The sequence below is a fragment of the Saccostrea echinata genome, unplaced genomic scaffold (genome assembly GCF_033153115.1).
Source record: "Saccostrea echinata isolate AGI-Se365-2 ecotype Australia unplaced genomic scaffold, CSIRO_AGI_Sech_v1 ptg000025l, whole genome shotgun sequence".
Lineage (NCBI taxonomy): Eukaryota > Metazoa > Mollusca > Bivalvia > Ostreida > Ostreidae > Saccostrea > Saccostrea echinata.
The window spans coordinates 18,007,033-18,024,819 of NW_026889774.1; the positions used below are offsets into that span (position 1 = coordinate 18,007,033).

Below are 17,787 nucleotides of genomic sequence, written 5' to 3' on the forward strand. Positions count from 1 at the left end.
GGAATATGTAAGAAAAATCTTAAAAATATTCATCTCAAACATAAGTTTTCCCAAGAACATCAAAGCCATGAATAGTCAAATTTTAAAGGAAGCATCCACAGGTTGTAAGATTCAAATTTGTTTAAAACATGACCCCCAGAACTAGGGTGAGGCCACAATGGGTGATCAAAGTTTTACACAGGAGCACATTGGAAAATGTTAAATGTCATCTTCTCAAGAACAACAAATCTATGATTAGTCATATTTATATGGAAGCATCCTCTGGTAGTCTAGATTGAAATTTGTTCAGATCATCATCCCCTGGGGTAGGATGGGGCCATAAAAGGTGATCAAAATTTTACATCAGAATACGTGGGAAAAAGAATCTGCTAACAAAGACTAGAAGGACCATCGACTCAGGTGAGCATTGTGGCCCATGGGCCTCTCATTTGGTTTTATGATGTGATCAAGCAATTGGCATTCATGATAGTTTGCACAAACACAGAAGGTAAAATTTTCGAGAAAAACATATTTGCTCATCATAACCGTGTACTTAGTTTGTTACTTTCATACCTAGGATAGATCCTTACGTAGTGGGTTCAAATCCCACTGTGGGACGTGGAAACCGGTCCTTCGGATGAGACCGTATAAACCGAGGTCCCGTGTTGCAGTAGGTGCTGGCACAAAAAAGATCCCTCACTGCTCAATGGCCGTAAATGCCGAGCATAAGACAAAATTTGCAGCTCTCCACCGGCAAGTGGTAGCGTCTCCATATGAGTGAAAAATTCTTGAGAGGGATGTTAAACAACATACAATCAATCAGTCAATCACACTTGGGATAAGATTGTCAAAGAAATAATGCATTTTCACTATATAATCAATAGAGTGCTTCCCTAATACCAGAACCCCAGACCCAAGAGCCATGAGATTCATAATTTCAGAGATACTGTATGTGTACTTAAAAAAGCGGGCTTCATATTTTAGCGGCTTTGGTGCGGACAACGATGTGCTAATTCATGACTACCACTAAAAAATCATTTTATGAATACAATATACGGCGCGGAAGTGTGCAGTGCTAATTCATGAATACGCCAAAATCTCAATACCTAGTGATTACGCTAAATTTTGAATATGTCAATTTAAGTACACGTACAGTACTCTTGTTCATCGTAGCCATACACTAGAATGTTGCTAAATAACCAGGGCAAAGAAGATTTTTAAATTTTTGCATTTACACTGTATAATCAAAATAGCACTGCCCTAACACCACAAACCCTGACCCAGGGGCCATAATTTCATACTTTTTGAAGAGGCACCCTTGTTCATCATAACCATGCATTTAGTAATTTGCCAGATACCTAGGGGCATAAAAAGGATTTTCAAAGTAATAAAGCATTTACACTATGTAATCAATAGAGCCCTATCCTAACACCAGAGCCACAAACCCAGAGGCCATGATATTCACAATTTTGAAAGAGACATCCTTGCTCATCATAATCATGCACTTAATTTATTTGCTAATTATAAAGAGGGAGCAAAGAAGTTTTTAAATGGTTTTATGCATTTTCATTCTATGATCAATAGAGCCCCATTTAACTTCTAAAACTCCTACCCTGGGTCCATAAACCTAACAATTTTGGTTAAGGGCTAACTGTATATGATAATCATGTTAACAGTTTAACTAACTGATGCATGTCCAGGATAAAGATTTTTATGCATTAATTTTTTTTGGTTTTGGCCACACCCATTGGGCCCTAAAGGGGGGGGGGGGAGATCATGAAATTCATAATTTGTTATCCTTTTGCCCAAAGATTCTGTATATGAAAATTTGTTGAAACTGTGATTTAGAGGTTAATGAGAAGCTGAAAATGTTCAAAAGTTTATGGATGAAGCATGTCCTTGACAGACGATGGACAAAAACAGATAGCAATAGGTCACCTGAATGACACAGGTGACTGAAAACAGCAAACTGGGTGCTTGACCCAGTTACTATGTACAGTGTAAGTATAATTTTTCCTGAAAATTCAAAATGAAACACAAAAATAATACTTTCAAAGTTTATTGATTCATTTGTTTGATGGAGGCATTTGAAAATATTTATTGGATGCACAATGTTCTTTCAGGTATTCACTGCCCTTTTCCTCATAATCTGCTTTTGTAATACTGCCATTCATCAACAAGGAAGATAATGCAAACTTTCTGGCTCCATACCAAGCGTCAAGAATGGGGTTTTCTAAAATTATCAACAGTTTCAAATAGAAACAATGTGTTGAAACAACAATACATATGAATAAATAAACATAGACAATCAATATTAACTACATGTATAACTAAGGCAAAGTCTTACACTAAACAAATGTTCTGGTATTGTGCTTCCCTAGATGCAACATCTAAGCAAATTAGTTCTGAGTAGGATTTATAGTTACTTTTAGCTTCAACAACTTAACTGTACATTCATCCAGAAATTTTGAAAGTCAGTTCCAACATTCAACAGCAATTCTGGTTGATGAGTGTGTATCCCTACATGCATCATCCAAGCAAACTTTAGTCACCATCGAGTTTATACTATATACATGAAATTTTCACCCCCATTTTATTTTTGCCCTTTTTGCAAATGAGCAAATTTAAAACAAGATTTTAAGGAATATTTCAACAAAACTGCATCTAAGAGAATTTAAAATATGTCAAATTCGTTTGAAAAAATGATATGGCAAAAATAATAACCTTGTATGTACTGAGACCTGCTCCTTAAACTTTAACATGCTTAAAAAACATTATGCCTATCTTCCAATACCTGGACTTCCAGAGGAAACTTTTTCAAATAGGAAAGAAAAGTTCAAAGACTATACTCTAAGTCTCTGCTTCATTTTGATATTTGAAATGGGACATAATGTGTTTGTCCATAAATTGGTATATCTACAGGGCCATTTTATGCAAAAAGTGAACCTAGCTCTTTTGTTAATGTTCCTAACTTTTTTGGCATAATACCTTGGTCACATTTAAGGCGATGGTCAGGCGACCAAATTTTTCTCATATCATGGGCTGAAAAACATGATCGTCCGACATTGGTATCAGGTGACGCGGAGCAGTCACATTAATTTCTAGGAACACTGATAATTTTCAAAAATTAAATAATTCTAAGTTGGCCAACAGTTGCCTGATCATCATTAGCTAAGCCTCAGTTTGATTTTCACCACCAGCCATCATCTACAAAAACCCAATTCCTACATATCGACTGACCAACCTGCTTCATAAGAAGGAATCAGCCACCGAATTATTATTATTATAATCAAAAATTATAACATGGCCCGACAGACAAAAAATTGGTCTTCCTACAAAAAAAGATGTCAAAATCTGGCAAGACAACGGCCGTTGAACAGCCAACTGTCTCCTGAAGAATCCTATTTTTGCCTTAAAAACTGTCAGCCGTTGGTTGTTTTTCAAAATGTGACTGGGGTTTAAGAGTTACATTTCCACAAACCATAGTTATGAAGTTGACCGAAACTGAACATTTTTTACCCATGAACAATCTATGGGCAAGGTATGAGCTAGAAGGGGCCACAGAGAGAGAGAGAAAATATGCTTCAGATAAAGATTATACAGATTTTGTTTTCTTTTTTACCACAACCTTTGATCTAGAAAGTGCATTCAAGGTCACTGCATTCCCTTTACTCTGGGTTCTTATCAATGCAAGAATCTGCATACCGTACACAGCAAAATTATGTTGAAGGCAATGTTGTTAAAAACCATACATCTGTGAATTCAACTGTAAACTAGTCATTGTTCACAAGAAGATTTGGGCAATTTCAAAAATTGGAGATTTGCTTCATTGAAAATAAATTACAGGCAGCAGTTTTTCTTATATTCATTTTTTTTCCCACAAGGATATTGTAATTAGATATTTCAAGAATATTAGGCTAATATATGTAATATCCCATTCTCAACCCAAGTAGCTGTAAACTCATCTTTACACTTACACCTTTTATAATCTCTGTGGATGCTTGCATACACAATGAGGCTGAATTATCTCTAAATTTTACCCAAAGTAGATGACCGATAGATTAATTATGCTTCATTACTTAATTTGATCATCTAAATAGTGTACTTAAAATTGACTTTTCTGTTTAATTAAGAAAAGATTCCTGCATCAGAGGAATTCTTGGAGAATATATCCCGAGAGTCTCGAGATTTTGTTGGCAAATAAAAACCAAGCTTGAAGGGCAATATTTAAACTTCTATATAGAGAAATGCAGAACTTAGCTTTGGACATCATCACAAGTGTCTTATGATGCCACAATTGAATGCTATCCTCATTCATTTGTATCTCAAGGATTAGAAAGAGTATGACGTAATCCTAATTCAAAGTAAATTTTTCCCACCAATTAGTGTCACAATCAAAAGATACCTCTATCCTTTTCCTAGTGAAAGCAGTCAAAATTAGAGGAAACCAATTTAAAACTAGTGATAAATTGTTATGAGGTTTGTGATTTATTGGAGAATAATGGCCGCAGCCTCTCTTTGATCTTTGCAATAACCATGTAGAATTATGCAACAATTTGCGTCTCCATTTCAAGTACTTATTTCTTAAAAAGAAGTCACATACTTGCTAAAGAAACATAAAATGTTGACTGGAAAGGTCTCATGGCCAGTAACTCTCTCTCAAGTCTCTCTTTAAAATGACTGAACATGGCATTTCCTCCAGTGATGAACACATTCTAAGAATAACCAAAGAAAAAAAACTTCTTCGTGTACAAAATGTAAGCATGATTATAAGGTACTGTATAGGGAAATGTGGTGTTATTACTTTAATACTAAATCGCTACGTAACTGTGGTGTTAATATTTGCTTCATTCATATTCTCAATAACTTTGCAAATTCAAAAAATCTGTAAATCATTTACATTAAGGGTCATTACACTCACGTTATCATGTTCATTATTTGAGCAAAATTAGATTTATACAGGAAACCAGAAGTTTCTGATGAGACTGTAGCTTTACTGGTTTGTACTTAAAATAGGAAGAGAAAAGTAGCACTTGGACTTGAAACTATGCAATAAATAAACAATAAGCAATAAACAGAACTAGAAATCTGACCATTCAGCAAGGGCCCCACCAAGGGGTAGAAATATAAGGGTGCAGATTAGGGGATGACAATTTTACTTGATTATAAAAATTTAAAAATACATAAAGAAAAATAAGGACCAGCAACTGCTAAATATCCAACAATCTGTAAATAGTGTCCTTGTCCATAAGGCAGTAAAAAACATCTATAATAACTCAATAAAATGTATATTTAAAGAAGAATGAAGCATGTATTTTCTAAAATGCAAGCCTTCAGTGAATGCAAATATCACCCAGGCTTGACCTTAACTTCAAAACAAACATCAGTTGCAGACAAAGGTGTTAATTAATCTTAAAATGACAGAAAGATAACCCTATAAATTTTTCTGCAACCAGCAAGATAATCAATCCCAGGAGATTAATTATACTGCTCTCTCAAACTTTTCTAAGAACTTTTCCAGCAATGATAGAATGAGGTTATTATCTGAATACCTGTTAAAATGAATAGTATTCTTGAATTTACATAAGGCAGAAAAAAAGAAAGAAAAAAGGAAAAGAAAAAAAATAAAATAATAATAATAAAGATATCTTTATTTATATCTTGTTTTTAGAATTTAATAAAATCATAACTCATTGTATTTTTTACAAAAATAAAGTATGAATATTATAAATCAACATTTCAGAGAATGTAAACATCATTCAGAACTGACCTTAACTTCAAAACAAACTTTATTTGCAGACAGAGGTGTTAATTAATCTCAATGTGACAGATAAAGATAAATGCTTTGGATTTTCTTCAAGAGGAAAGTTAATTAACCCCAAGAGACTCATTGCAGCCTTTCATAGTTTACAATAGGAACATTCTCAGCAGTTATCTCTCTTTGCCCATTCACTCTTATATAAAGTTAAGGAATCTACCCCACCACCCCAGCTCCAAACCAGATGACATAGAGAACCAAACTTAGCATCAAAATAAGTCTTAATGCCTATTCAACCAACATACCAAATTTGAACTTAATTGGTCAACCCTAAAAAAAGTTATTAGAAAAAAACAGAAAATTTGTGGACGGAAGAATGACAGACGGACAGACAGACAGACAGACGGACAGACAGACAGAGTGATTACTATAGGGCACCCGCAAATCCTTGCGGGGCCCTAATAATGATCCTTGGTTTAGTCTCTTTTTTGTGGCAAAATTTATTGCAATCAGACTAAAACTGAACAAGGGGTAGTATTTTGAAAGAGTTTTACAGAAATTTCTATTTTTAGTAACTATGGCATAATCGGTCATCAAAGTAAAAATGCCATAAAAAGACGATATTGTATCTCAATGTAGTATTGCATGCCAAGTTATATTAAAATCAGACCAAAACTGTTGGATGATTAGGGTTTGGAATGATTTTCAGAGATATTAATATTTTTAGTAACCATGGCAACATTGTTCACTGAAATTAAAAACTGATGTAAAAATTTTATGTATCTTAGTGTAGTCTACTTGTGTTTCATGTTATATTTAAATCTTACCAAAACTGTAGGAGGAGTAGCACTTTGAATGTATTTCACAGAAATTTCTATTTTTAGTAACCATATGACATCACTGTTCATCTAAATCAAAAACTAACAAATTTATGTTTAAATGTGTATACTACTTGTGTGCCAAGTTATAATGAAATCAGACGAAAACTGTAGGAGGAGTAGCTTTTTTTAAGTATTCACAGAAATTTCTATTTTTAGTAACCATGGTAAAACCATTCATTGAAAGCAAAAACCTATACGTAGAATTATGTATCTTAGTGTAGTCTACTTGTATGCCAAGTTATATCAAAATCAGACCAAAACTATTTTAAAACAATTTTAAAACAAGAGGCCCAAGGGCCTTGAATCGCTCTTCTGATAAACTGTACAACCTATCACTTCTATCTGAAGCCTCTAAGTATCCTGTATATTTAGATAAACCCTTGAAATTCCAATTCACACTCTGAGAACCCAAGATGATTCTGAGCCAATAAGTACCCGAGAGTTGGTCATGGTGATTTCTTATCACTTGTCGTTCTCTGAGGACACATCAACTAAGTTTGATGATTCTAAGCCAATTAATACCTAAAATATTTTTTTAAAATTATAACCATAAAATTTTATAAGTAGGTCAAAGTGACCTACTTTTCAGTTGTTGTACTCCAAGGACCCAAGATGCATCAACTGACAAAGTTTGATGATTCTAAGCCAATTAGTACCCAAAATATTTAATTAAAGCCATAAAATTTCAAAAGTAGGTCACCGTGACCTACTTTTCAGTGTTGTACTTCAAGGACCCAAGATACATCAACTGACAAAGTTTGATGATTCTAAGCCAATTAGTACCCAAAAATATTTAAATTAAGCCATAAATTTTCAAAAGTAGGTCACGGTGACCTACTTTTTAGTCGACCTACTCTGAAGACCCAAGATGCAACAACTGACAAAGTTTGATGATTCTAAGCCAATTAGTACCTGAAATATTGAATTAAAGCCATAAAATTTCAAAAGTAGGTCACCGTGACCTACTTTTCAGTTGTCGTACTCCAACGACCCAAGATACATCGACTGACAAAGTTTGATGATTCTAAGCCAATTAGTACCCAAAAATATTTAAATAAAGCCATAAAATTTCAAAAGTAGGTCACCGTGACCTACTTTTCAGTGTTGTACTTCAAGGACCCAAGATACATCAACTGACAAAGTTTGATGATTCTAAGCCAATTAGTACCTGAAATATTTAATTATAGTCATATAAATTGAAAACTAGGTCACAGTGACCTACTTATCAGTTGACCTTTTTTGAGGACCCAAGTTGCATCAACTTACAAAGTTTTATGATCTTAGGTCTTAAAATGTCCAAATTATGCCTCTAAAATGCTTTGAAATCGAATGCCTGCAAAGTTAAAAAAGTAGGTCACTGTGACCTACTTTTTAATAAATATGTTTTATGGCCCCCAAGATGCATCATCTAACAAGATTTAATGATTCTAAACCTCTCAGTATTTGAATTATTGACCTTAATTGTTTGAAAAAGATTAGCCATAAAATTCAAAAAGTAGGTCAAGGTGACCTACTTTTAGTCAACATACTCCGAGGACCCAAGATACATCAACTGACAAAGTTTGATGATCATAGGCCTTAAATTGTTCAAAATATGCCTCTAAATCATTTTGAAAAAGAACGGCCGCAAAATTTAAAAAGTAGGTCATCGTGACCTACTTTTGAGTCATGATATGAGGTCCTTAGATGCATCAACTGACAAGATTTGATGATCCTAGTCCTTAAAGTAAGCAAAATATCAACATTTTAATAAAACGTAATTTTTGGTCAACTCTGAAGTGACCTTGAGACCACGCCCTCTGCCCCAGGGTAAATCCCTGTGCAAATTTTAATCAACAACATATCCTTATCCTTTTGTGTAAGTTTGGTGATAATCTGCCCAGTGGTTCTTGAGAAGAAGATTTTTTAGCAACCAGTACTTTTGTTTCTATTTTCCTAATTATAATTGTTTAAGGGTCACAACCCTAATTTTAGTATAAAAGGGAGCCCTTGGGCCAAGGATGCCCTGTGACAATTTGACAATAATTGGACAAGGGGTTCTTGAGTTATGGCCCATATTCTAAAACACTGCACAAATGGCCATAGCATTAGCTCTTTGAGCCTTTGGCTCAGAAGAGCTAAAAATGTTAACAGACATACAGCTAGACAGACAGATGACGGATACTACATGTATTGCATAAGCTCTTCTGGTCTCTGACCAGTAGAGCTAAAAATAACATCAGTAAATTCAAGTTCTATACAGTTTAATTGTTACATTTAAGTTAAGCAATTCTGGGGGAAAAAGATTAAATTAATTTTTCCACCAACATCCGCACAACTTTTTCCTAAATTACCTGTGCTAATTTGTTTTGCATGTCAGCATTAAATTTCTTGAGAACAAAATCCATGGTCTCAGCAATTCCGGCTTGCTCAATTCCTATCATTGAAGGCTGAAATAGTAATTCAGGTACTCTGAAAAAAAAAAAACTCGAACAATATGGCAAATTTACACAATTATATAACACAAATAGTTTTTGAAGCAAGTTCTGCCAAATAAAGATATGGTTGTAAAAATTTCAATTACGGATTTTGACTATACTTAGCTATATGAATCTCCTATTAGTTACTGTGTTTTTTTCTCTAAGACATAAATTGAAGCTGAGGAATAATTAAGGAAACAAGAGGCCCATGGGCCACAGCGCTCACCTGAGTAACCTTGGCCTTGTTGTTTTTCACCTGATTCCCCCCCCCAGTACTTATTGTGGCCCCGCCCTACCCCCAGGGGTCATGATTTGAACAATTAGAATCTACACTACCCCGGGATGCTTCCACATAAGCTTCAGCTTTTCTGGCCCAGTGGTTCTTGAGAAGAAGATTTTTAAAGACTTTTTCTGCATATTTCAACGTAAAACTTGGATTACCTAATGTGGCCCCGCCCTACCCCCGGGGGTCATGATTTGAACAATTTAGAATCTACACTACCCCAGGATGCTTCCACATAAGTTTCAGCTTTTCTGGCCCAGTGGTTCTGGAGAAGAAGATTTTTAAAGATTTTTACTACATATTTCAATGTAAAACTTGGATTCCCTATTGTGGCCCCGCCCTACCCCCAGGGGTCATGATTTGAACAATTTAGATTCTACACTACCCCAGGATGCTTCCACATAAGCTTCAGCTTTTCTGGCCCAGTGGTTCTTGAGAAGAAGATTTTTAAAGACTTTTTCTGCATATTTCAATGTAAAACTTGGATTACCTAATGTGGCCCTGCCCTACCCCCGGGGGTCATGATTTGAACAATTTAGAATCTACACTACCCCAGGATACTTCCACTTAAGTTTCGGCTTTTCTGGCCCAGTGGTTCTTGAGAAGAAGATTTTTAAAGATTTTTACTACATATTTCAATGTAAAACTTGGATTCCCTATTGTGGCCCCGCCCTATTCCCGGGGGTCATGATTTAAACAATTTAGAATCTACACTACCACAGGATGCTTCCACATAAGTTTCAGCTTTTCTGGCCCAGTGGTTCTTGAGAAGAAGATTTTTAAGGATTTTTACTACATATTTCAATGTAAAACTTGGATTCCCTATTGTGGCCCCGCCCTACCCCCGGGGGTCATGATTTGAAAAATTTAGAATCTACACTACCCTGGGATGCTTCCACATAAGTTTCAGCTTTTCTGGTCCAGTGGTTCTTGAGAAGAAGATTTTTAAAGATTTTTACTACATATTTCAATGTAAAACTTGGATTCCTTATTGTGGCCCCGCCCTACCCCCGGGGGTCATGATTTGAACAATTTAGAATCTACACTACCCTGGGATGCTTCCACATAAGTTTCAGCTTTTCTGGCCCAGTGGTTCTTGAGAAGAAGATTTTTAAAGACTTTTTCTGCATATTTCAATGTAAAACTTGGATTCCCTATTGTGGCCCCGCCCTACCCCCAGGGGTCATGATTTGAACAATTTAGAATCTACACTACCCTGGGATGCTTCCACATAAGTTTCAGCTTTTCTGGCCCAGTGGTTCTTGAGAAGAAGATTTTTAAAGATTTTTACTACATATTTCAATGTAAAACTTGGATTCCTTATTGTGGCCCCGCCCTACCCCCGGGGGTCATGATTTGAACAATTTAGAATCTACACTACCCTGGGATGCTTCCACATAAGTTTCAGCTTTTCTGGTCCAGTGGTTCTTGAGAAGATTTTTTAATGACCCCACCCAATTTTTGTATTTTTCTTGATTATCTCCCCTTTGAAGGGGACTTGGCCCTTCATTTTTACAATTTAAACTCCCCTTCACCCAAGGATGCTTTGTACCAAGTTTGGTTAAAATTGGCCCAGTGGTTCTTGAGAAGAAGTCGAAAATGTGAAAAGTTTACAGACGGACGGACAGACGGACGGACGGATGACAGACAACGGGTGATCAGAAAAGCTCACTTGAGCTTTCAGCTCAGGTGAGCTAAAAAGCTCTTTATGCAGTGACTGTTTAGAAGATTATGTGTCTTATTTTGGTGACTTCCATAAACTTTTAAAAATTTTAAGACTTAATAAGACAAGCTTTACAGTATGTACCGGCCTCAAAAAAATTAAATGAAATAGGTTAAAATTTGAAACAACCATCACATTTTTCTTGTGTGAAAATAAACCAAGTATCTTTGTTTTGTAACAGAATTAATTGTAGATATAATTGATGCATTTTTATTTTCAAGCTATTATTCATTGTGAACATTTTCAAAGAGATTGATATTTTCTTTTGCTGATGCATTGACTGACACATTCAGTCCAGTAAATTCTGGTGGCGACTTCAATCAGACACCTGCTATATGACGTTCCAGCTCCAGAGCTCAATGCCATAAAAAAAATCTTTAAAATTCTTCTGTTCAAGAACAGCAAAGCCATGATTAGTAAAACTGATATGGAATCCTGAGGTACATGTAGTGTTAATTTAAAATTTAAGGTGCCCCCCTGTAAACTTTTCAATACTGCACTGATTTCTGCTTTTTTGTAGCCAATGTGCTCAGGTGAGCGATGTGGTGGCCCATGGGCCTCTTGTCTATTATTATTACTTGTACTTAACAAGCTTTCTCTTACCTGATTTTCTCTACTGCTAGATGAAGGCGGTAATACTCAGCAATGTCAAATTCTCCTGCCTGTCCCATGGGCCTCTTGTCTATTATTATTACTTGTACTTAACAAGCTTTCTCTTACCTGATTTTCTCTACTGCTAGATGAAGGCGGTAATACTCAGCAATGTCAAATTCTCCTGCCTGTCCCATTGTTTGATCCATTTCCCTAGGAAACATGCACAGTGATTAGGCCATCTTTTAAAAATTGTTTGTTTGCCCCCTCCTGACTCAAAATAATTTTAAACCTCCAGGATATTATTTTTTTCCCCAAAATTTTCTCACCCTGTCAATAATTATCGTACTAATTTATTCACAAGAATTTGAGTACTAAATTATCACTTATCTATGCCAGCCCATATTAAATAGAATTTAAAGCATCTTGGTGACCTGGCAATACTAAATTTAAGCCTGAATCTCAACCATTAGTTTGGTTTTACATTATCAATACATTCAAGGAAGTTTTTTTAGTGTTGTGAGTGTGATGCTATATACCAAAACAAGAGGCCAAAGGGCCATAACGGTCACCTTAGTACAATACAACAACTTAGAGGATCCATAAACTGATAAATGAAGCTTTGTTGCCCAAAAGCAAGAAAAATAGTGTGATTAGCGTCAACAAAATAATTGGTCTAGTATCTATCTGTCCCATTACCATGCAGACTCTTAACAGAATATATATTTTTTAACCCCGTATTATTACTTCTCACATTGGCCTCTCTTGGCCTTTGAAGAACATTTAAAAAGATAAGTTATTTTTGTCTCAAATTTATTCATCTATTATTTCCAAGTCTACTTGATCAATAAAACTAAACTTTTTGTATTATACAATATTCTTGCATAATTCTCGTATTCTATTAAGCTTTCAAATACATTATTTACAGTTATTAATTATCAAAGGTGAATGGCAAAGGGAAATAACTTTGCTCAGCAGAATACAAGCTAATAGAGCCCTCACCAGGACCAGAACACTTGACTAAATGGTCCAGGTGTTCAAAATTCTGGTAAAAATACCTTTGCATATTAAAACTTTTACTCTGTTTGCCTCGAATATGCCCAGAAGCATAGAAGATTTTGAAAGAAATGCATTTTCACTACACAACATGTATATGAGCTCAGGTGCAGGCATGTAAAATTGTGTAAATCTGAACTTCTGGTATTTAATAAAAACATGCCCTGTCGATTGTCGTGATGTTTTGCCAATAGTATGTAAAAAATGGATTCCTGTAAATTCTTTTATTGTTTATGGCATCGTCGTTGCTAAAACTTTCACAACTCATACTGTATCATTATTTCAAAGCAAACTATGCATTATATGAAGTAGGGATTAAACTAATATGATTGTCTGTGAACTCAAGTTAACAACAACCACTTTCGTGGCAAAACCATGATTAAATCATTTTTTATTAAACAGAAAACAAAATTTATAATTACAGTTGATATATTAAAAATTATTGTTTATTTAATTCTTTAATTAAGTGTACCTTGTCTGGCTTTCCAATGGTGATCTAGATAGCGACACCAATTAGCCGCTTCACTTACCACATGCATCTGTGGCGGTATATCGAGATAATTGACACTTTGAAATGGACGTTTGTTGTGAAAACAGGGTGGCAGATGGCGTTATGCGAATTTGGCATTAAAAAGAGAATTTTATATAGAAGGAAAAAGGTTCTTGAAAAATCATGGCGGTATTGTGAGAATGGTGATGAATCGAATGGCGATAATTTGAGAATTGACTATTTATTTTATAATTGTGTATTTTGTTTTAAAACGAAATTATTGTAAGCAAAACAACTATTTGACGCATTTACAAATTTTGAAATGTGTTTTTATATAATACTAAGAATATAAATGCTAAATGTTTTTATTTCCAAGAATGGTAAGTCTATTTCTTATTTCCCCAGAAATAGGAAATTCAATTCATCGCCAAATTCGTTATACCGCCATGATTTCTAATTTACAAAAGGTGGCAGTTTATTGAGAATTAACTGTATTAAAAAATAATTAAAGCCCCATCCTTACACCACAACATCTGGCCCAGGGTTCATGAACTCACAATTCTGGAAGAAGACCCTTGCTCATCATAACTACCTAAAATACCAATCTTTTTATAACTCGCCTATAAGTCGGACATAGAGTTTTGGACCAAAGTTTAACTCCCAAAAAACCGACTTATAGGCGAGTATATACGGTATACACTTGTTTCTTTGCTTTATAACCAGTAAAAGAAAAAAAATATTTTGAAAGAAATTATGCATTTTCACTATATAATCAATAGAGCCCCCCCCCCCCCCTTCACCAGAACCCCTGACCCAGGGACCATGGATTTCACAATTTTGGAAGAGGCTTTCTTTCTCATCATAACCATGCACTTCCTTTGTTTGAATAATACTCAGGAGAAGAGAAGAAGATTTTTATAATACCCAGGAACAGAGAAGATTTTTGAAGAATTAATGCATTTGCACTATATAATCAATAGAGCCCTGCCCTAACACCAGAACCCCTGACCCTGGGGCCTTGAAATTCACAATTTTGGAAGAGACACTCTTGCTCATCATAACTATGTATTTAGTTACTTTATTTAATATCCAGTAGCAGAAAAGTATTTAATACCCAGGAGCAGAGAAGAAGTATTTCGAAGAATTAATCCATTTTCATTATACATGTATAGTCAATAGAGCCCCACCCTAACACCAGAACCCTTGACCCAGGGGCCATGAAATTCACAATTTTGGAAGAGGCAATTATGCTCATCATAACTTTGTACTTAGTTACTTTATTTAATACCCAGGAGCAGAGAAGAAGATTTTCAAAGAATTAATGCATTTTCACTATATAGTCAATAGAGCCCCCGCCCTAACACCAAAACACCTGACCCAGGGGCCATGAAATTCACAATTTTGGAAGAGGCAATTATGCTCATCATAACTTTGTACTTAGTTACTTTATTTAATACCCAGGAGCAGAGAAGATTTTCAAAGAATTAATGCATTTTTACTATAAATTAAAATAGAACCTCGCCCTAACACCAGAACCCCTGACCCTGGGGCCATGAAATTCACAATTTTGGAAGAGGCACTCTTGATCATCATAACTATGTACTTGGTTACTTTATTTAATATCCAGTAGCAGAAAAGTATTTAATACCCATGAGCAGAAAAGAAGATTTTCAAAGAATTAATGCATTTTCACTATATAATCAATACAGCCCCACCCTAACACCAGAACCCTTGACCCTGGGGCAATTAAATTCACAATTTTGGAAGAGACACTGTTGCTCTTCATAACTATGTACTAAGTTACTTTATTTAATACTCAGGAGCAGAGAAGATTTTCAAAGAAATAATGCACTTTCACTATATGATCTATATAGCCCCACCCTAGCACCAGAACCCTGACCCTGGGGCCATGAATTTCACAATTTTGGTAGAAGGCTCAATGCTTATTACAATCATGCTAACAGTTTGACTGCTTGGTGTCCAGGAGTAAGGAAGAAGATTTTTGAAGATTGCATTAATTTTGGTGGTTTTAGCCTCACCCCTCAGGCCAATGGAGGGCAAAATTCAAAATTTTTGTTCCCCTTCACCCATAGATGCTATATGTCAAATTTGGTTGAAATTGGTTAAGCGGTTTCAGAGAAGAAGCTAAAAATGTTCAAATGTTAACTCATACCGCATGAAGCATGCTGATAGACGAAAACGGATAGCAATAGGTCACCTGAGTGACTCAGGTGACCTAATTAGTTAAAACTATAGTTCAGCCCTTCTAGAGAGAAAGCTAAAAATGTTCAAAATTTTGCAATCAATACATGGCACACAAAAACTATGTCCATAAGACATGAATGCCCCACTGCTTGGATTGACTTGAAACTTACAGTACATATTCTATAAATCATTATAAACAATATTTGTAGTCTTCAAAATAATTTTCCTACATGTTTTTATAATTTCAAAATTTCCATCCCCCCTTTCTTTTGTTTGGAGTCATATAACACAAAAAGTATAAAAAATACAACAATGCTGTCACTGACATTTCTGTAGGTTTTACTTCGAAGAATCTTTTCCTAAAATCTGAATGAATTTGCAAGTAAAATAAGAAATTTTTAAGCTGGCCTAAAGAAATCTTAGTTTTTTACTTATAAAAACCTGAAGTGACATTCGCAGAAGTATAAAACCTTACATACATGAGATATATAGGCATGCTATCTTATGGTCCTAATAAAGAATACATATAAACAAAGATTTTCTTTAAATCCATTAGAAAAAACTATTAATTAGAATAATAATAATAACTAGAAACTCATTGCGAGCAATGAGAGGTCTTCTGTTCGATTCTGAAAATAAAAACAAAAATTCAAGCTGAAAAAGTGATAAAAGAAATTCAGGCACTGGAGATTTAACCCTGATCGTCAGTGTGAAAATTCAACGTGATTTCTTTCATCACTTCCTGTGACAAGCGGAAGTGACGACTGACGTGTTTAACCCAAATGGTTACGCCTACTCCTCAAGGTCTATTGCTCATAAAAGTTTGGTCTTTTAATCTTTTACCTGCTTTTGAGATCTCGATCAGAAATTTTCTCATTTTGAGGACAGAAAAACACCCAACCGGAATTTTTGAAAGATATTTAAGGTTACCCCAGACATTTGCACTCTGAATAACATATTTAAAATTCATTTCAAATACTTAATTTATAAAGAATATTTATGGGAAAGTAAAATATTCAAATTATTTAGTTTTTCTCTTATAACCAGAAGTTGTTGTTTTTGTTTCCGGTGGGACCAACATCTTTCATATCTGCGAAAAAGATGCAATAAAGTGATGCAATTTTTAATTAAAAAAAGAAAAGTTGAAATTTCGATTTCTTTGATCACTTCCTGTGACGACCGGAAGTGACGGCTGACGCTCTGAACTCAAATGTTTTGTCTACATCTTAAGGTCTGTTGCTCATATAAGTTTGGTGTCTTAATCTCTTACCGTGTTCAAGATCTTGCTCAGACAACTGATAATGATATTCTTTGCATGTAAAATTATATTTATATATGCTTGTAGTAAAGACGCCTAAAATAGTACATGGGTCTTTCAAAATGCAAGGATATTAAAGATTTCTTTTAAAAAATGAGAATAGCGCAGAATTCACAAAGAAAAAAACGCTCAATGTCGTTTATAAAGACGAAAACGTAAATTTAAGCTAAGAAATGAGAAAGAAAATTCAGACATAATTGGGAATAAACCCAGATTGCCTGCTTTAAAATTCAATATGGAAACACGACACCAGCGCAATTTCACCATCCATCATCATTTTTTGTATCAATGCTTGAAGTAACAAGCATTAAGGAGGATAAAAGCTTTATATATATATATATATATATATATATATATATATATATACGGCGGAATTATAGAATGCTAACTAGTTAGCCAAATTTTGTGCAAGCAGATTAACATCGGAATTCGTTAATTGAGTTTAATTAAACAATAACTGTCAGCAGAAGAAATAATCTTTTACTAATGAACTGATGATACTGTTTACTCCTTTTATTCCTATACATATATATTGAACTTTCCATTCCATGCAATTCCATATGCATGTATTTCATGTCCATGTTATCTTTTTCTGCTCTTCTGTATCAGACCATTTGTCTACTATGAAAAGGGAGGGGTGTTACAATACATTATTTCGCGCCAAACGTCACGAGCAAATCTTCGCACTTTTCTTTAAAATGTTTGTTCTATTGAATGGTTTCCATCATCATATATATTATTGTATGTACCGTACAAATTACTAATTTTATTGCATTTGGAGGTCAGAGTATTTATATATTCAAAGACAGATTATCCATTTCCAAAATCTGCCAGATCCAATAATTCCTGTACATTTTATTGATCCTTATGGTAGTTTCGTTCAACAAGACACTCGGCTGTCTCCGTAAACTCCGACCAGCTCGTCGGAGTTTACGGAGATGGCCGCCATTTTGACCCCGCTTCAAATTTTAAAATGCAAATATCTAGAGTTTGAATTTATCAATTTTAAAACAAATTATATATTAAGCATTTTTAGAAGTGCTT

At 34.7% G+C, this 17,787-nt stretch overlaps 1 protein-coding gene and 1 long non-coding RNA gene across 3 annotated transcripts in view; one reads left to right on the plus strand and one right to left on the minus strand.

Annotated features, from left to right (window-relative positions):
- Nucleotides 1-2,022: 2,022 nt before the first annotated feature.
- The window catches only part of LOC133192070 (actin-related protein 5-like), a 99,248-nt gene continuing 83,483 nt past the window's right edge, over nt 2,023-17,787 (minus strand). Inside the window, exons 16-19 of the mRNA XM_061327914.1 lie at nt 11,804-11,887; nt 8,952-9,069; nt 4,583-4,694; nt 2,023-2,212 (exon numbers count right to left, since the gene is read on the minus strand). Of these exons, the coding sequence (XP_061183898.1) occupies nt 2,046-2,212; nt 4,583-4,694; nt 8,952-9,069; nt 11,804-11,887 (481 nt within the window). The 3' untranslated portion in view covers nt 2,023-2,045. The remainder of the gene's footprint in view (nt 2,213-4,582; nt 4,695-8,951; nt 9,070-11,803; nt 11,888-17,787) is intronic.
- The window catches only part of LOC133192086 (uncharacterized), a 427,629-nt gene continuing 419,464 nt past the window's right edge, over nt 9,623-17,787 (plus strand). For both annotated transcript variants that reach the window (XR_009721785.1, XR_009721786.1), the window contains exon 1: nt 9,623-9,712. This is a non-coding gene — a long non-coding RNA (uncharacterized LOC133192086). The remainder of the gene's footprint in view (nt 9,713-17,787) is intronic.